The 21,167-nt window shown below is 40.1% G+C and overlaps 1 protein-coding gene across 5 annotated transcripts in view; it reads left to right on the top strand.

The window, feature by feature from the left end:
• Window positions 1–21,167, top strand: part of cobl (cordon-bleu WH2 repeat protein) — a 47,206-nt gene that overhangs the window by 10,048 nt on the left and 15,991 nt on the right. For all 5 annotated transcript variants that reach the window (XM_077575735.1, XM_077575736.1, XM_077575737.1 and 2 more), the window contains 8 exons: window positions 1,830–2,012; window positions 4,711–4,921; window positions 5,859–6,087; window positions 6,394–6,441; window positions 7,217–7,305; window positions 7,446–7,514; window positions 9,864–10,049; window positions 17,710–18,295. In XM_077575735.1, the coding sequence (XP_077431861.1) occupies window positions 1,830–2,012; window positions 4,711–4,921; window positions 5,859–6,087; window positions 6,394–6,441; window positions 7,217–7,305; window positions 7,446–7,514; window positions 9,864–10,049; window positions 17,710–18,295 (1,601 nt within the window). The remainder of the gene's footprint in view (window positions 1–1,829; window positions 2,013–4,710; window positions 4,922–5,858; window positions 6,088–6,393; window positions 6,442–7,216; window positions 7,306–7,445; window positions 7,515–9,863; window positions 10,050–17,709; window positions 18,296–21,167) is intronic.

The raw sequence follows: 21,167 nt of genomic DNA, 5'->3' as shown, positions 1-21,167 counted from the left end.
GCACTTTAGTAGAACTCATTTTTCACAGATTAGGAATAATCTATGCCTTTTAGTATTGCCTTTCTCTATGGGTTCCTAAAGCGTTTGTGTGTTAGTATTGGTTATTTAAAGAACTGTAACTCACAGAAATCGATGCTAATTCACCATTAGAATGTCATGTCAATGGGATTTTAAATGGACTTTGCCATTAGCATTGGCAATGATTTTAAAAGGAAGCATGTCTTGTATTTAAATATCCGATGTGTGTAATTCTTTTTGTAGTGTATTTATTTGTTTTTCAGTGAGCTCCAACTGGGTTAATTAAATTAAAGGTACTGTCAGGGATTTCTGTTGCTGTTTGTAAACACATTCAAAACTGACGCTTGAGGAAGCCGAGGACGGCGGCCAACCAGGCACAAATATTAAACCAGTTCACCAGTCAGGAGCGGGGGGTCACACAGCCGAATTTGCATTTCGTTGCTGCATTGTGAAAAACACTTATGTTCACTTTTGTCTTTTTTTTTTTTTACATTTTAATATTTTGGGGATGAAACTGAATGCAGACATCCCAAAAACCTAAAAAATGAAAGAAATGGATGTAAGTGACTTTCAAATAGCAGCAAGGATATGCAGACAAATCAAACACACGAGGAGGGTGGAGACCATTCCACCAACCAGGAGCAGGGGTTCACACAGCGACATTTACTTATGCTACTGGTAGTAGTTTGTCTCCGTAGCTTGGCTAGAGGGAAAACGTTGAGTCTACACACAGAAACGTCCAGGACAGGCCAAAACAAATCCATAGGACAGTACCTTTTTAAAGCACGCTCAGGGACGGCAGAATCACATACACGTCACAAGCTTGCTAAGCAAAAACCATGGTGCATTCAGGGTCCGTTCAGAACGTAGGAACTGACCACGTCATTCGATGCATTCCATCCATCCATCCATTTTCTTAACCGCTTGTCCTCACAAGGGTTGCGGGGGGCGCTGGAGCCTATCCCAGCTGGCAGTAGGCAGGGTACACCCTGAACTGTTTGCCAGCCAATCGCAGGGCACACAGAGACAAACAACCATTCACACTCACAATCACACCAAGGGACAATTTAGAGTGTTCAATTAACCTGACATGCATGTCTTTGTAATGTGGGAGGAAACCGGAGTACCCGGAGAATACCCACACAGGCGCGGGGAAAACATGCAAACTCCACCCAGGAAGGCCAAAGCCCGGACTCGATCTCACGTCCTCTGCATTCGGTGCATTCATCGTTTAAAATTTTGATTAATTGCCCTTCCCTCCTCTTGCATAGTTTTATTGAATTGATTGTGTTGCAAATATGCCATGGGACAAAAAATATACTATATGCTATTCATGAGTATGTTGTGTATGTTATCATCTTCTCCCTGTCTTTCTTTATGTTCCAGTAAGACTTGTTGTTGTGTTCCGTCAAGAATAAAACCGGAGTTGGGCACTTCTGTTAATCGTCAATTCCCGTCGATGACAATGCCCACATTCCTGCGTGTGCTTTTGCATATTCGGCGAATGCTTTATGACGCAAAGGCCCGCAGAAACTCATGGAATGAAAGGGACTGTATGTACTCACCCCGAGCGGCGGGCTTACACGTGCTTCAGTCTGTGTATTTATCCGAGGCTTCGTGTCATTGTGCACTTGCCGCAAGGCGGGCATCGTCAAAGGGACTTGCTAATTTATTAATGGAAGTGCCCAGCTTGGAATAAGACAATTTTGTATTTATCTATTTATTTATCATTTATTGTTGCGTAATGTGGATTGTGAAATGTTAATGACCTCTGAATCTGAATTTTCATTTATATTCTCTTTGTCACTCAGGAGGAGAATGAAGGCCCGGGCCCCACCTCCACCACCAGCCCCTCGTCACATTTTTCCAAACAGTGTACCTGATGCGGGTGGCACACTGGGCATGGAATCCAAAGAGAACATGATGAGGCCCACTGTGGATTTCGAGTTAACTCTACCACAGGGATACCAGGCATATGTAACTGAGGATGGGAGGTGAGAAGGACACACTCTTGACAGTTTAAAAAAAACATTTTTTTTTTTACATGAATTAAAACCGTTTTTATTTTAAATATTTTTAACTGAAAGCTGTAAAATATTGCATATGTACTATAAAAGAAGGTACAGTACTTTAAGATCACTTTGCTAATGCTTGCTGCTGTTCCTCCTTATGTTGTCTCCATTTGCAGTTACCAGTAAGAGACCATTGTCACTGTTTGCCCCTTTTGGGTTTCCATGCCAGTGGGGCCTTTTTAAGGGTCCTATTCCCAGTCTCAGCAGAGGGCTTTGTCCCTGAGAGTGAACAGATGGAAGCTGAGCTGTTAACTCTCTCTGATCCTAATGGGTTGTTCTCCTTTCAGGCAAAAAAAAACATTTATTTCACTCTGGTACAGAATAAGGCTTATATTGACCAAAGACTGTAACTGGGGTCTCTGTGAAATATTTCATGTTGCAATTATACTAGGACTTCATTTACAGTGCAATCTTAAAGTACCTGTGAAGTGAAATCATGGACGGGTGTTTCTAAATACATTCTACTGTACACGTTTGAAGATGACTGCTGGAAACATGCAAAGACTTGAGAAAGTCAAAGAATTGTGGAGATGTAGCATTAAACTGATTTCCGCCAACGGAGTCCAGTGGCACACACATCCGGCATGAGTTTCCCTTTCTCGTACTTGGAAGTAGAGCTGGGCGATATGGGGGGAAATCTTCTATCACGATAGAAGTCATTTTGTATCCTCATAAAATGCCAATATCTACACATTTTTAGTTTTCTATGAAAAAAATAAACACAGTGTGACTGCTTACATTTTCTCACTTACAAATGTAGTTATCAATCTAAATAAGAGGGATGGAAAAAAAAGTTTCAGACAGAAATTGATTACAAAACAAGTATTAGGAATATTACTAATCATTTTAAGAACATTTATTTTGCAGATCTCAAAAGTCAGGACTGAGGACTGTAATGTCACAAGTCACAGTAGTGATATGCGTTGAATATACTCCATCCATCCATTTTCTAAACTGTTTACAGCAGGGGTGTCAAACTTATTTTTGTCGCAGGCCACACTGTCATCACGGTTTCCCTCGGACGGACAATATGACGTTGATGTGCATATTGCATAATTGGAACGTATATACATACTGTATATATGTACACCAGCTCAGTGGACTAGTGGTAGGGTATCCGCCCAGAGAATGGGAGGTTGTGGGTTCAATCCCCGGCCGGGTCATACCAAAGACTATAAAAAATGGGACCCATTTGCCTCCCTGCTTGACACTCAGCAATAATGGGTTGGACCTGGGGGGGTTAGATCACCAAATGATTCCCGAGTGCGGCCCCTGCTGCTGCTGCTCACCGCTCCCTCAGGCTATGGGTCAAATGCGGAGAATGAATTTCGCCCCACTTAGGTGGGTGTGACAATCAATGGTACTTTTAACTTTAACTTTAATATACGCCGCTACGAAAAATAGGTATACATTTATTTATTTTTCTTCTCTGTGTGGCCCCATACCACGGACCACTGGTCTAAAACACTTGCTTTACGGTAAAAGCTATAAGCAGAGCTGCATGGAGTTTTGTTGGATGCTTGATGTGTCAATGTGGTGGTTGTAGGACATGGGGGCAATTTTTGTTTGCCGACTTATATGCTACACATATCCCCACACTAATTGACGAGTGAAGTGTAATTCAGCAGCGCGGTGATGAATTGACGACTCCACGAGTGAACATCCCACACAGTCAACAATCTGTGGTGTTATTGTTTGGGCTTGCGTGTGCTTCACAGTTGGCACTTGCTTTTTTGGACTGAGGGGCTCAGCCATTAGTCGTCATTTTCTCCACTGGACCAGCACTGCAGTATGTTGGGCTGGGTGACCAAGGGGGTGACAAATGCTTATTCATGAGCTGTCCCCATCTAAACGGCACCTTTCAGCTCGACAAAAAATAGGGTTTTAGCATTCTTGTTCTGTATTTTTGTAAAAGTATGTCACAGGCATGCATGTCAGTCAGTACACCTGGGAAGAGTTTTAAGTTGTGGGAAAAAAAAAAGATGTATCAGTAATCACTACAGTATTTTGAAATAGATGCTTCTTGCACGAGTGTCCCAGAAAAGGCCACAGACTGACTCTTGGGTTCTTTATTTTTGGATTGACAGATGCTAACAAAGGACATATCAGTTTCGCACGTATATCCGCACACACATAGACGTTTACTATAAGTACTGTTTCTGCATTTTTGCCTTTTTGTTACAGTTTAACATCCACCATTGAATTTGTTTTGAAATGGTTTTAAGTTACCGGTAATTAATTTGACATACTTTTGCACAAGGTACAAGCTATTTAAGGTGCATTCAAGCCGTACATTTGCTTTTATGCCACAGAAACTAAGAAATCCAAGTTCTTTCTATTGAATGGACATGCAATGTAACTGAAAATTATAGAACCAGGTGAAAGTGTACTTGTTTTGGTTGAAGTAAATGGTATATACTAGTACTAAAGCTAGATTGGCTTTGTAACCCAATCTTCACCTGTCATCTCTTCCGTGGTCCTTCCTTACTCCTCCCTCCATTACTCCTCACCACCCTCCTCTTGTCTCTCTTTCACTTTTCACACTTCTACCCCTCCCTACCTTCAACCCCCTTTTCCCCCCCATGCTCCCCACCCCACCCTCTCTCTCTCTCTCTATCAGTAAGCCGCTGATGGACTTGCTGGTTGACCTGTGTAGCCGCTACCATCTAAATCCAGCGCTGCACGTCCTGGAGCTGTTGTCGCCTGAGGGCCACTCTTTGGGGTTCAAGCCCAACCTGTTGCTGGGCTCCCTCAATGTGGCCTGTGTCCTCATCAAGGAGAAAGCCTGCGAAGAGAAAGTGGTGCGCAGACTGGCACCGCAAGTCCCCGAGGTGAATTAGTGTTGATAATTGTTGTGAGGGATTCCAAATGTGGGATGATGTCTAGTGTGTAAAATGACATGTTTGGTGTTTTTTCATGTGTTTTGAATGGCGTGTCATTTATTTTGATATACCGGTAATTCATCTGGCTTTTATAATAATAAACATGGTTATAGTGATGATTGTACAACAACATTTGGTTAGCTTTCTGCTATTACTGTGCATAGCTCGTTATGCTAAAGCCCTTGATTATTACATCTATCCCATATCCACCTTTTGCCCCTGATTACTGGCAGAAAGCAAGTCCTGTAGGACTCCATGGTAAGATTTTTTTTTGGCATGTTTTTTAATTATTCTTTATTTGTGTGATTTTCCCTATTACATCCTGCTCAGCTATTATGCTCACTCTTTCTATACTTTTTTGCTATTCCTCATCACCCACAGTTTGAATATTTTATGAGTGCCTTGCCTTTGGTTACCATGCATTATTTCTCTACCCCTCTCAGGACTCACTAGCTGCTCTCACTCCATGTGAACCTCTACTGGTTTAAGGCCAGAGACTGACTCTATTTCAGTCTTTCAAAAATAATACTGAAAAAGAATGTAGTTTTTCCTTGTACGGTAATTCATGTAGTAATTAACTGATACATGATCATAATTTTATTTTGTGTATGGACTGTATGTACACTACTAATGTGTATTTTATACTTTCATATTTTGTGTCATAATGATAGTTATACAAATAGTTTATTTCATCAAGCATACCAACATTTTTTTTCTGTGACAGTTGTTGCAGGATAGCTATTCAGCTACTGCACGTAGATTGTGCAGCTTTTTTTTACTCATTGACTATCAAGCCCAATCAATCTTGACCGGATTCTATTGTTAAATATTATTTATTATATAATATGTATGTCTTTTTATGTGCATTCTCCTCTCTCTATGTCAGAAAACAGTGCGTTTGATGGTGAATTATCACGGCACCCAGAAGGCAGTGGTACGGGTCAACCCATTGCTACCGCTCCAGGCCTTGATACCGGCTATCTGTGAAAAGTGCGAGTTTGACCCCTCATGCGTGCAGCTCCTTAAGGACCGCATCAGTCGCCAAAAGTTACCGCTGGATCAATCTTTAACACAGCTTGGAATCAAGGAGCTCTATGCTCATGGTCAAAGTCTAGGTAAATATTGACAACCCTGACTTTACTTAACTTTTTTTTTTTTGCCAATAAAGAATATCTTTGAGCTGCATCAGCACAATAATTCTGTATACAGATCTGGACTTCAATCATAATTTATTCAAGTGACTCCTTTGGGTGATGTCAAACCCAGCACCAAATTTAAATGCTATGCTTTGAGAACCTAAATAAACCAATAAATTAAGATAACTCTTTATTGAGCCCCATGCAATAACTAGATAAATGTATTGATTTGCCACTGAAGTTGAATCCAGCTAATTGTTTTTTTTATTCATTTGTTTTTCCTAGTGCTGCAGCCTAAAATGACTTCGTCCACTTCATCTCTAAGCCATTCAGGTATCAGTCTACCATAACTGTGGCTGTTAATATCCGAACAAAATGCTGCTTGCTCATCAACCTGGCTTTTTTCTTTAGTGCAGACTGGCAGTGTTTTCCAACCTTTATTGAGCCAAAGTACCCATTTTACATTTGGTTAATCTCACGGCCAACCACAAAACAAAGATGATCGAATGGCAATAGGTGAATACTATGCTCATTGTACCAGCTGCCATATAATGGAAGAACACTTATTATTATGCCTGTCACTATTCATTGCTCACAAAGATCGATGAACAAAAGGATTTGTGATCAGTAAATAATTTATGCACAAATAACCCCTGATGAACACTTATTTCATGGCACCCTGGTTGGAAATCACTGGAGTTGTGAATGTTGGTTACCATTTTAACTGACTTACAATGAAAATGACATTTCCCGTTCACATCTCACTTTGGAAGAATGTACAAATTTGGTATAAGCGTTAGTTATCCACCATATTGCGTTTTTCAGGGATAGTGTGCTAAGAAACCTTTAGAAATAATGAACCTTTAGCGCCCTCTGCTGATCAAAATGTTGCAACGTAGCTTTGCTCGTCAGTCTGTTTTTAGTTATTCCAGTTTAAATTGGAAGAACAATATCAATCAACATGTTTATTCAGACTAATCTCGCCTGTATTAATTCAGATTGATTGAATAATAATTATTATAATAGTTATCTGACTTAAGGCTTCTCAGGATCACCCTGGTGTCAATTGATATTTGATGTTGTCGTTATGGTGTCTTTGTTTTCACAGACACCATCTACTCCAGCACTAACAGTTTGGACAGGGGTGCTAGGAAAGGCCTTTTGGGTTTTTTCCAGCTTGGCAGGAGGAGATCCAAGGTAAGACTGAACAGCGAGTTATTATTAAAAAAATAATAATAATTTTTTAAAATTATACTAACTCATAGAGTATATCTTGGCCGGGTAATGGCATGGCTTGAATGCAGAATTTTGCATGTTTTCTGTGTATTCCTTTGCAGGGAGAGACCACATCTTTAGGCATGGATGACGCTAATGATAAAATAATCCAAAATGAAGACCAAAGATCCGTAAGTGTTGCTTAGATGTAAACATTCTATAGTTTGTATACTTCAGGTCACCGGAACCAATTTGCAGGCATGTTCACCGACTGCACATGATTAAGATCGCATTGTGCAAAGTAGATGCTCATTCATTCATAACAAAGATAAAATGTACATAAACAGACGTCACACGCCATATAACAATGGGGTGGAGCCATCTATGAAGAAAGTACAATACAATTGAAATGCTCAATTGAAAGTTTATTAAAAGTGGTTTGTGGTTGGCACTAGTCAGGCACAGACCATTCATTATTGATTCTGATCACGCTTAAGAGTACACACTGAATATGTGAATGATTTTCACGGGTTTGCTGGTGTTTTCTGTTAAACGGCCTGCTGACAGACAACCATGTAAAAGTTTCCTGTGAGGAAGAAATTGTCGTTAAGAAAAACGATTGGAAATGGGACCTGTGTGCCCCTGTGTAAGGCTAAGAAGGCTTTTCAAAGAGGATGCCATTCAATAAAACACAAACATGCATTATCTCGGTGTCCTGTAGAGGGCAGAAAATAGCTACAAAGTATACCTCCAGGAGCTTCAGTGTTTGCTGTCAAGAGTGTCATTGTGTAATGTCAGACATGCTTGAAAGAGGTATTGTAGTTTTGCAGACAATTAAAAATGTGGGTTTAACATCACTTTATTTTGTCATCAGCATATCTTTTTGAATATCTAGAAATAACAATAGTAAACAAATGGCTTATGGGTGATTTGTTTGTCAGTTGTTACATACCTTGCAATATTTAGTGAATTTATCAAAGTTATCACTTTTTATCACACTTCGGTGATCGAGTGGCCTTTGATGCACATATCTGTTTCTGACCACATACATTTTTGTGCATGCATGCATGCTTGCACACACTCAGACTTATCAGCAAGGCATCATGTTACTTGAGCTGGCCTACATCACCACTAAAAGCCCATCATCTTATCTATAATTGTTCATTAGGGGGTAAGCCATGTAACCGTGTTTGTGCTTGTTTGTGTGTGGTCTTAAAACTCTCAAATAGCCTGGTGCTGAAAACGATTGTAGATATTCTCAGACAAAAAAATGCTGTGATCCTGATCATGACTAAAACATCGAACAGCCAACATTCAAATTTGTCTCATCACTCCAGCTGACACGGCTTGCCTGCAGTTGCCCTTTCCAAAGGGTTAGTGGCTGGCTCCAATACAGCAACTTGTTTTCGGTTATACCAGAGGGTTGAATTTAGTTGCACCTGAGCATTTAGAGGTTGGATTCTTCACAAGTGCAGGGGCACATGTTTTCAACTCTTCCTCTTGACACATTTCCGATTGTTTACCGCAGAGTTAGGAAGTAGAGAGCAGGTGAAAAAGTCAGACAGAGTTCATATCACTTTGAACAATATGTTTATGGTGAGGTGGGAACATTCTTCTTTTTTAGGGGTCCAAATGGAAGTTGCATCAAGGTTTCACTTGTATTATTTATTTTTGTTCTTTCAGGCTCCGTTTGACACGCGCGCGCACGCGCACACACACACACACACACACACACACCTCCAAGTTCTTTTCTCTTTCTCTGTCAATCAGACAGCACAGTGAGCAAGATTCATAATTTACATCTTTCCTGGACTTTGTTCTTATTCAAAGAATTTAAGATGTGTCAGTGCGGCTCTGTCAGCACTGAAATTCACATTCTGATGAAACCTGCCAACATAAATGAAAATGTAGACACATCTTAATAATCGTCTCACCTGTGAGTCGTTCAAGGCCACATGATGTTTATCTACAGATATATACTTTAATAAACTTAAACAAATAAGATGTGTTGTGCACATTTTAAATAGTAGATAGGGTCTAGACAGAGCTTGTTGCATGAGACAAAAACTACCTGGTGAATAATTTGTCTGCACTTTCAGACTTTGCCCAATAAACGAATACATAATAAATGCAGAATGCACATTTGTCAGTGAGAATTAGACTCAACATGATTCAATTTTTTTTTTAACAAGTGTCTTGTCTTAACTTTAGTTAGTTCTGATTCATTTTAATGGCAGAACTTAAATGCTCCTTATCTGACACTAATTTTGTATGCACTGTATTCCAAATTATGAACTCATTCAATGCCAGCCATTTTGCACTTATCAGAACCCGAGAGTGCCAATGATTTTAGAGCATTTTGACTCACTGAATATTGTGTTCAATGATTATTTTTTGCCCAAAAGGCCACTTGAAACAATTGCTTAGTTGACCATTGCATTGTCTTTGCATTTATTCAAAAAGATGGCACTGTCTTCTTTGGATGCGTTTTTGGTTATTTGGACATTTGATTTGACACCCTTTTTATATTCCTACCGTAGGTACTATCGACAGTCCAAGCTGTTCCCAACAAAGAGGATCAACCAAGTACCTTGGGCCAGTCGCATTCAGTCATGAATGCTTTCAAGACGTCACCAAAGTGTGACACCAAGAAGAGGAGGGCACCAGCACCACCTCCAGGGGCCGTGACCTCCTCAATGGCACACTGTAATTCGGAGAGTTATCAGGTGAGTAGTGGGGAAGTAAATGTAAAAACGATTTCCCCAAAATGACACTCTGTCAAAATGTTGAGCCTGGTTGGAATGGCCACTCTAGCCTGAGTACAACGCACCAAGAATTTAGAAAATCGGACGATGGGTTGCGGAGAAATTGTGTTGTTATTGAAGAGCAAAACTTTTATCCTGAGGGAGTTCTTCCTTTCCAATGACCTGGATTTCCTCTGTCTAAGAGAAAGTTGGACTGGCGCTGGTGAATTGAATTGTTGACTGTGCCTACTTTGTCTCCCTGAGAATTTTATGGCCGTGTTGGAAGGACAGCGATTATTTTAAATAACAATTTTAAATGTAAACGGTGTACATTATAATTCCTACATCGATCACCAGCTTAGAAATCACCTTCTCTGTGTGGTGTGCACAGTCATTTACCGACCTTCCATGAATGACACTTTAAACATTTTTGCCGAAATCATGTCAGAGTATGATCATATCCTATTTATGGGAGATTTTAATATTCATGTGTGCTGCCCTGATAAACCATTGGGGTTCTCAAACCTTCTTGACTCCTTAAACTTGGTGCAGTGTGTGATTGGCTCGACACATGAACAAGGACCTACTTGAGACCTTATTCTTGCTTATGTGATTTCTGATCCTATGGCTGTGCGTGTGGCTCGTTGTTTCCTGTTCTGCAGTTAAATTTGCCGCTCCTTAGTGGTGCCGTCGGATTTTTAACCTTCTCACTGCTTGTCGATTCTCTGAAGCTTTTGATGAGTTTTGTGCTTCCTCCTCAAACACAGAGGAACTCAGCTCTTGGTTCCACTTAGGGTGCAGTACTATTCTGGATTCAGTGGCTCCATTTAAAAACTGTGCCGTTAAAAGTCAGACCAGGCCAACCCTGATTTAATGACCAAATTCGCGCAGCTAAACAGGACTGCTGCAAAGCTGAACAAAGGTGACTCAGACTCAGATTTATTGTCATTCAGCAAACATAACATCCCAGATGTTGTCACTGAACAAAATGTCAAAAATGCACAGCCCGAAATAAAAACGGAATAAAAAACTATACAGTAAATAAAAAAAATAAGGATAAAAAAAATAAAACCTTAAATTCAAAATAACAATACAATTTACACTTTCGGGAGACTTTTAACTCATTATATATCGGACTTGTCCTTTTCATTTCCTATTTAACAGTCTTATGGCGGTTGGATAAAAACTCTTAAAGAATCTAGCACCTCAAACTCCGATACCGTTTTCCTGATGGCAGAAGGGAAAACAGTTTATTAAAGGGGTGTGAAATGTCTTCTGTGATACCAACAAGCCCTGGAAAAGCTTCACTGCTCTGCCAGTTCATTCATAGTTGGCAGCGTGGTACCAATGATCTTTTGTGCCGCCTTAACAACTCTCCCCAGGGCCTTCCTGTCCATGAGGCTGCTGCTCTCGTACCATAGGGAGATGCTGCTGGTTAGCACAGACTTGATTCTTCCTCTGTAGAAGGAGGTGAGGACTGCTAGGCTAAGGTGGGCTCTCTTTAGCCGACGGAGAAAATGCAGGCGTTGATTTGCCTTTTTAACCAGAGATATGTGTACGGACCAGGTCATGTTGTCGGAGACATGAACTCCCAAGAATTTTGATGTTTTTACTATTTCAACTGCAGTGTCTGTAATGTAAATGGGTGTGTAAGTAGGGTGTTTCCTCCTTGTGGAAGCATGATAAGCTGCAGGTTTCTTGGCAAATTTTAAAGGACTGCTGTTGTTTCTTCCATAGCACCGTTAAATAAATATAAATATATTCAAACCATTTTTGGATTGATCTGTAAATAAATAATTGCACCTGGAATGCCTTTTTCATCGGGAAATCATATACCGCTCCGCAAGTCTTGTTGTGACATCAGCAAAGGAACTCGGGACAATTAGTACATTCTAAACACTTTAATTTATGTCACTTGTAAAGTCATAAAACGGCGATCAATCGTCACCAAAATCTATGTGGACATCTCTACTTACTGTATCCCCACTTCAATTTTGACACAATTACGATTAGCTTCACAATGCACTCGCAAGAGAATGAGGAAATGGCTTATCTTAGTTTCTCTCGCGGCGCCGGGTCTGCCCCCCCCCCCCCTCCCCCCAAGAGAGCTCAGTATTGTTCATTTGGTAATTTTACCGATTTGACATGTCATCATCATTGCTCTCTCTTTTTGTTGTTGTTGTATGTGCATGTGCGTGTGTATGTGTGTGCGTGCGTGTGTGTGTGTACTCATTAGTTCACCTAAAACCTATTAAAATCCCATACCGTTCACCTAAACCGAATACTTCAGAATCCAGCTAGAGTCGTGAGGTTGTCAGGAGACCCGAGGAAGGATCAAAGAAAAGAAAGGAAAGTGAAATCCAGCACCGACCAGACATTACCTACTACCCACCGGGTTACCAACCAGAGTCTTTCACCAACCCCAGAAACATCTAAATTCCAACAAATTAGGGAGACCTCAAGAGACCAAAGGAGAGACTGAGGAAAGGAAGGAAGGATAGATGAAGCAGAGTGAGATCCACAGACATCAGCCTCCACGATTCATGTTTTTTTTCTTAATGCCAAGTCCAGAACTATTACGTAAGTACAATGTTCAGCTACTTAAAGGGTCCCTCCCTTTTAAGTGATTGGACTGAGATGCTATAAATCATTGTCAGGAGCATTCATATAGACCTTATTGTCTAAAATGTGTCAGCTCTCATAAATGTGGTCGTTTGTACATGTCTTTTTTGCATTATGTGCTTAACACAGCCTTTAAGTTGGCTGGGTTGCATCTTACGGCACTGACCTGTGTCATTGCAAAAGCAACATCTCCCTACTGTCTCATTAACTTTGGTATCCTGGGAAATGATGTTTAGCAACAGAGGTCCTAGTTGCCTTCTGCTGAAAGCTTTTTTTTTTTTTTTTTGAATATACATAAACAATGTTTTTGGTGTGAATGATCTTAGTCCTAGTCAGTCTGCTTCCTGATCACTGAAAAACAAGTGAAATGTGAAGGTAAAAACTGCCCGTTCAGGTTGACAGAATAAAGAGCAAAGGAGGATGAACACTCATTACTATGTAATTCATGTGCAGCAACCTTGAGATTGTGGCTGTGAGTTCAGACACTGGGAATGTAGTTCAAACAACCTTGTCACCAATCTGCCATAGATGTAGTGTTTATTTGTGGTGCCGGCCTTGAAACTAAGTATCTTGGTTTTGCATGTTTATTTGTCATTGTCATACACTTTGACATCAATTGCTCTTTATGTAGTCAGATTGGGAGTGATGAAACACCACAGTTGATATGGAGGTCAGCCTCAGAGAATGAATTCGTAAAGTCACCTCAGGACTTGTTGACACCGTATTGCTTTTAATACCTTGTCTGAACTGTTACCCCGTCTGACACAGTCTCATGGATATTCATAGCCGTTCATGCATAGCCAGGTCGTGCTGAAGTACACATTTTTCTGAGCTTGAACAAAATGTTTATGCAATTTACACCAAATTGAAGTATGTTTTGGAACACTTGAGGTCAGAAAAAAACACAACCAAAAGTGATGGGCTTTCAGCTGTGCATTTCTGCCTCTTTGGAGTGTTCTGCTTTACTGCACCATAACAGTAGGTGCATCTTGTATACATTTATTTGTCCTCCTATATGTTGTTTGTGGAGATAAAAGAATAAGAGAGTGTCTTTAGGAACAGGAAAATAATGCACCATAAAGTCTCAAGGATTTTCATGCAGGTACACAATGTCTACGGTGCAACATAAGAATTGCATACGCTTTGTATTTGCCACAAGTCATACAGCATGGAATCTGGCTGTCATGCCCTCACCCTGCAGAAGGACTAACATGATAAAAGTTCACATTAATATAAGAGCATAGCGTAATGGGGAAACAAATGATGTAACTGATGGGACTTACTGTATTTTCTAAAAAATAAAAACAGATGTCATCTATTAACCTTTTTGAAACTGTAATTTTACAAGTGACATTTCAGCATTGTTCACTGTCTTCCAAGTCTTAACTTTAATCACACTGCCTTAGCTTAAATTTATATGACTATGTAACTTAAACACAAAAAAAAATATTTAATTTGCGTTATTTATTATTTTCATCTTTAAGATGGGACTACCAAAATGTCAGGAAAACAGAACTTTATTTGAGGTTAAGCAGAGGCACTCTGGTGATGTCTCCCCTTTTAACTTGAATGTGATTTGTTAAATCTGAACACAGCTGCATCCCAAGCTATAAGTGGGTGTGTAAATTTGTGCATCCACATCAACTCAGTTATGTATTCATTTATTTATTTGTTTATTTCCCTCAAAGGATTTTCCACTTTTTTTATTGAATTGTATGTTTTGAAATAAATTATTTTGGTTTATTTTTTAATATGATCAAACTCTGACATGTAATTTTATTGTGATATACACACTTGGCATGTGAACAGTGGTGTGTAGACTTATACATCCACTGTACTCTTAAGACATGGAGTAGCTGACTACAATCGTCCTAATCGACATGTTTCCTCGTTTGAAAACTATAATGCTGCATTGCTGCTTATATACACTAATATTCTATAACTGGCTATATGCTGCATTTATCTTGTGTCAGCTGAGCCCAAAAGTGTTTTTTTTTTTAATCACCTCTTCTGGGTAATAATAATGCAACAATAAAGATGGCCCTGTACGAGCAAAGGTCGATACATTTGAATTCTTTGCCTGCTAACATTTGTTTCATCTGCATGCGACTTTCTTGCTTATCTGTGTAGCTCCTTGATTGATTTAGCTGGCTGTCTTCCTTCCGGATGTCTCTGTTGAGAAATACATTTTGAAGAGCACAGGGAGGCTTGTTTTTCTTAACCATCAGTCAATTCAATAACGGTCTTGAACAGCATTTGTCTTTAATCTCCATTAATGCTCAGCTCTGGCTCAATCCCCAGATGTGTGTTCTTCCTTCTTGTACAGCAGTGGTCCTGCTTTTGTTTCTCTCTGAACTTTTTTTTCCCTCTCTTTTGTTTGCTCACCATAATTCATTTTTCCACATTTATTTTTCTTTTGATAATTCCTTGCCATGCATTTCCATCACCAACAAGCCGAAAAAAAAATAAGGGGTTCCCAGTTTGCGCCATAGGTTTAATCGCAGCCACATTTAAATGAACGCACCATTAGACAGCCAATTCAGCTACGTGAACAGGAAATGATTTCATTCATCCAATGCACAGATCATCTGTTATATAAGTGGGCTGGAGGGTTTAATTCACACACGAGTCATTCATTCTACAGAATAGCTCGTGGATGTGTGTGCCTTCAATAAGAAACCGAGGTGGACTGGCTGCGCATACTCAGTAGTGACTTCACGTTTCCCCAGCCTGCAATACATGTATCTAAATCATTAATTTTTGTGGGTAACACGTGCAATAATTGTTCTAAAGTGTATAATTTATTTGTTCCCACTTGTCAGACAAGTACCTCAATGTCGGTATCTGAGATTTTCTCTGCCCTCTGCCATGATTTTGGAAATACATGTACATACTCTTGTTTCACATTCCATATAAGCGCTGTCATGTTGCCCTAGTACAAAGCCCCTCACCCATCAATAGTGCCTCAAAACAAGTGATGAATGGTCACGCCACCAGGTTGAAGCCTCCATGGGTGGTCCAATCTGATCAACATGCTCCAACATGGGGCCCTTTGCTTCTCAAACCATAGAGTGGAAAATTTAATAGACACGCCAAACTGTCCTGTCAGGGCCCTCTAATCACTTTTGCATAAAGGCGCATTCCCTTTTCTAACCCGCCCATGTTCTCATGTGTTGTTCCTGAGTTACTGTTAAATGAGGATCATACTGAGCAAAAGGGGGGACATGCAAATGAAATATAAAATCGTCATTTTAGGTGTTTCTGCAATCTCAATGCTGTGACCTACACACTACACTACACACATTTGTCTCCATTGGAAAGTCAGTCATCCAATTCTGCTTCAACTTTGACCCACATCGACTGGTATGTGACAGTATTCGTGTATGTATGAATGCAAGTGAGGCAGAGGAGTGGGGAACCATGAAGGGAGAAAGACAACCAGTCGGGGGGCATTTAGATTTACATAGCATGCCATGCAGTGAGTTCTTTGAGTTCACGGGTGAACATAGTCTTGCTGACAAGTGAGTTCTTTGAGTTCACGGGTGAACATAGTCTCCGTTTCACATTGACCTACCTCGTCTTGTCCTGCTGAATGATGAAACGCTACATGCAGCTCCAGGCATGTTGTCAGGGTTGAATTCAGCAATAATTGGGTTTTCTTAGAAAGGCATATGCTGTTGGAACATGCCTTTAGTGCTTGACATTGATTCATAGATAATTGACTTCACCAACCAGTCCTTCAACCCTCCTCCTCTCCGCCATAGCTTTGATTTAAAAAGCAAGTACGAACAGCATGTTGTGTACCACAGTTGCATGTCACCTGATATCATTTTACCTTTTTGCTGTCACTACATTGGTCCTTTCTAGTGATTTCTGCTCAAGACAGATCTAACAAAAAACATTTAAATGTTTGTTTTGTTTGCGCTTTTACGTAATCTAGCTTTTATCCCAGCCGTTAACCCTAACTGTCAGTTTGGCCTGTCAATTCACCCCGACTCTGATCAATGGTTCAACATTAAAATATTGTCATTTAGCAGGAGTGCATTACATATCAGCCATGCTCTATGTCTCCTACCATAAATATGATACGTCACAGTCATAGAATGAATGATAGCGATGCAAATAAATACTTCATCTATTTAATTGTATTACTGACAGACATCATAATGTTTGTTGTTGGGAAATTTAAGAGGAATGTTGGCATTGTCAATTGAACACTCAGACGCTTGCCAAAACTCCACTTGGATTTAATTACTTGATATGACTGTGTCATTTCACAGACTGATTTATGGTTTTGCGTGCACGCACGCGCACACACAGTGCACAGTGGCACTTGGGAGGGCAAATGCACCAAAATAAACTGTTTCCATCATCAGAGCATTATAGTAGATGTGGACTGTATATTCAATTGTTGTGAACTGATGTCTGCTGCATATTTTGCTATTGTCAGTACAGGGGAGGGAAAAAAACAAACAACTTCCGTTCCAACAATTTTGATTCACAGCCAGCATGAAAGGATTCACTGTGTTTTTCCTTTTACGGCTTTTTGCGCCAATGGAAACATAAGAGGACAATCCACAGAAGTCATCGAAGTTGATCATTTGTTGGCCAAATGCTGTTCACTTTCATTGCCATGATATTTGGGGATGATCGACAGTCGCAATGTATATGGTTGGTTTTAATTAAGCTATGTTTACCACTGTCACTCATTTTCTATCATTCCTGTTTACTTGTGTGTGTGGGGTTTTTTTTGTGTGTTTTTTTACATTAGTGTGAGCTGGTATACTTCTTCTTATACTTGTAGGACTCTAAATTATTTAAAACATTGTATGTATAGTATACACATAAGTTAGACTAAGGTTTTATTATTATAGCAGGTTGGACTCTGGAATAAAGTATTCCACATACTGTATAGTTGATCTCAATGTTGTTGTTTTCAAATAGAAGTTCAACCAGCACTTTAAGGTACCACTTCAATTTATTTTATCCTCTCTTTCCTTTTTTCACTGTTTTCCATCAGATGGGCTCTGGCTCAGAAAGCCAGCATAGGAAAAGAAAGGCTCCAGCCCCTCCTTCGGACGCAGATTCCATCACCCCACATCCTAACTGTGCATCTGCTTCTTCTACTCCCACCCCTGATAGCCCAGCAAGTGACAAACATTCTCCAGCCTTCCGCACAAAAATAACCCAGTCAAGTCCAATCTCTTCCACCACTGTCAAAACAACAGTGAAGCCACAATCCCTGGAGATGAAGGGTCAACCTCCATCTACTGTCACGGTTGTACCAATCAGTGCCTCCCCAACTCCGAGCAGCAGCACTGCCGGCAGCCAAGTTCTTCAGGACTCTAGCTCTGAACTCAGCCACAGCCCGGACTCCGATCTTGACACAGATGACACCGCTTCCCATTATAGTACCCTCACCAGTAGTACTTCAGGAACGGCAAGCAGATCAGTGCGCACGAAACCCCCTACTGATCGTCCCAGCACAAAACTGAAGGAATTGGATAAGGTTAGCAGTAGGATGGGTAAACTGGAAAGTGGGCCTGCTTTAACTGGGCTATCCTGGACAGAGGATGACGTTGACAACAACAGACACAGCAAAATGGGTAAATATGAACACAGCACAGCACAGTCGGGAATTAACAACTTGAAGATGCAAAATGGAGATTTCGTGGGGTCACTATCAAAATTTAGCTTTAAATAATGATTAATCTGGTCATTTCCAATTTACTTTAACGTCCTGCCTGCCAAATACGGTCTATTCTAAACCATTCTAGAATTCTACCACTGCCCACCTGGTGCTGTAAACGAACCAACAGAATACTTTGCTGCAGTCAGGTCCAACAGAACAAGACACAGTCTCCAGTGTCATTAGCCAGGAGGGTATCTTTAAAAAATTGTAAAAGGGCTGACTTAAAACTTGGCTGGAAAACCTGCTTTAACTAATTTGCTCCCAAAAACGTATAAACACGTTCTATTTTAAATATTGCCATGGTCCCAAAAGCGTATTTATGTTTTTTAATTTATTTTTTTTAAATGCTAGAGCATACAGAAGGCTTTGATGCAGCCTCTGACCTGAAGAGGTAGCTTAAAGCAGTGGTAGTTATTACAAAAAAATGCCAGCATGTGGCAGCAGAGTATAAGAGATCAGCCAGGGCCATGTTGCAACAAGCTCTTTTCCCCAGTGTTTTCAACAGGTTTGTGAAAAATGAGGAAACTTAGCTATATTCTAATTCTAATTGCTGCAAAACGAAAATATAAAAAATATAAAATATATTTTGAATTAATTAATGAAAGAAGAGATTCTAATCTTTCTTTTGGTATATCCATGTTTTTATAGTAATAGAACACAATATTCTGTAGGCCTTGCAGAATCAATCAAAATCCAGTAAAAGAGCCGGGAGCAAAGGGGTTGCTTTAGTGAAAATGGCTGGCAGTGAATGAGTTAAGTTGTTTTCATCTTAAAAAGATTTAAACTAAATGTGTACTTTTTTTTCCAGACAATATTAATAATTTAAAAAAAGGCAGCTTTTAAATGGGTCTAAAATTTGGCAGCACACCTTAATCAAGACCAGGTTTCTTAAGCAGGGGTTGCACCACAGTATTTTTTAAAATATTAGGAAACTACACCAGAATGCAGACTTCTGTTGATAATGGCCAAAATCTATTGACCAATACTATTGCAGTATTTTAGGGGAAGATCGTATGCAAGTAGGCTGAGGGAAGAGGGTGGGTGGGAATAGAGTACACGTGGATTGTGATGGTTAGCCTGAGTAGGGGTTGACAAATGTTCTCCTTTGGCCTTTTTGACGGTGCTCTGGGTACAGCGCCAGTAGTCTTTTTTTGAAAAAACAAAACCCTGCAACTTGTCTTCATCTCACCTACGTTCAGGTTCTTTGCAGCCACCGAATCCAGTATAGTGCGCCAGCATGAGTGGAACCAAGAGCTGAGTTCTTTTGTTTGAGGAGGGAACACAAAGCTCAGCAAAAGCTTCAGAGAACCCAACAACACTGAAAGGGTTAAAAATCTGACGGCTCCATTTATGAGCAACAGATTTAACTGCAGCTCAGATGGGAAAAAAATGTATCAAAGAGCACAGCCATCCATTCAAACGGTTTATCCTCACTAAGGTTACTATATGATCAGGACTCACATTGTCCAAGGCTTTCAAATTTGACACCGGTAGATCATAAGCAAGAATAAGGTGAATGAAACTGCAAATGTTTGCTCCTCAGAGCTGCCACGTTGCATCAGCATTTTAAAACTGCAAGAATTCTAACCTGGTCAAGTATTGTTTCATGGTTCAAGTAACAAGTGGAGCCGGTTATCTTATTTTTGAAACGCTATTGTTCTTTAACTCTTGCGCTCTCTTATCAATCCTTTCTTTTCATCCCACTTTTCCTCTCTGCCTCTCTCGCCCATAAGCATGCAGCCGCTCACATAATCCTTCAAAGCTGGCAGTTGCCAAGACAAACACATCCATCACAGATCTAAACAACTTGAACCACAGCAAGCCCTTCTATTGATCAGATCTTTTTTCATAGCAGAGTGAAACTGCAGCAGAGGGCTGTCACGTGGGACAGAGGCACAGATAATATAGTAGACCTTAGGAAAGGGCGAGGTAGGTGAGGATGAGGGAGTTCAAAGATGGGAGCAAGGAAGATTTAGGTAGGATGAATACAGTATAAGTGAGGTAGAATCAGGTCTGAAGCAGTTTCAAAGAGATGCTCAACAAGAGGATAAAAGTAAGAAAGGTAATGCATAATGGAGTTATTAATCTGGAATGGAACAAACAGCATGAAAATCGGTATTAAATCTGTACACCTCGGGTCCCGTGTTTTCTGCCGACAAATGTATTCTCTGGGTTTTCGGTCTCTCGTGAGACGCTACACGTGATCCCAAGCATATGCTGTATAACACCATGTCTTAACTGCAAGTGGCCAGCAAAGTTGGTATCTTGCTGGTAGTGTGAGAAACGCAATTACCGGTAGTTACATTAAATGTAATTTCACTGTCATACCTATTTAATGAAAGATGGTTTAAATTTGTAAGAAGTGCTCATATAAATGTTGTAAAACATGCCTCGAGAGTATTTAAATAGGGTATTTTCATATTGTGAATTTTACTTCTTGGGGCCAGGTTTGAAACTTAACCCCCACGTAGGAGACAATTATGTCCAAAGAAATATGTGAGAAATACATAAATATGTGAGCAAACATTTGAGTTTCTTTCCACATGGCATACTATACAATACTGCATAAAGTGTTGAACGAAAGTTCATAAAACTCAATGTATTCAACTCAACCTAGTTTATTTGGCCTGATTCTGGTGGTTTTTGAACGGCAGGACAAAACCCGACTAAACACACTGCAAACGAGCCTTCATATGGCAACCCCAGCTGCCAATAGTTGCACAGCTGCATAATGTAAAGCTTGGCTAAAAAGTGTATGTGACAGTTACCTCAGTCAGGAAATTTAC

This window comes from Vanacampus margaritifer, chromosome 9 (genome assembly GCF_051991255.1).
Source record: "Vanacampus margaritifer isolate UIUO_Vmar chromosome 9, RoL_Vmar_1.0, whole genome shotgun sequence".
In the NCBI taxonomy this organism is placed as follows: Eukaryota; Metazoa; Chordata; class Actinopteri; order Syngnathiformes; family Syngnathidae; genus Vanacampus; species Vanacampus margaritifer.
This window is presented reverse-complemented; position numbering and strand designations above follow the sequence as displayed.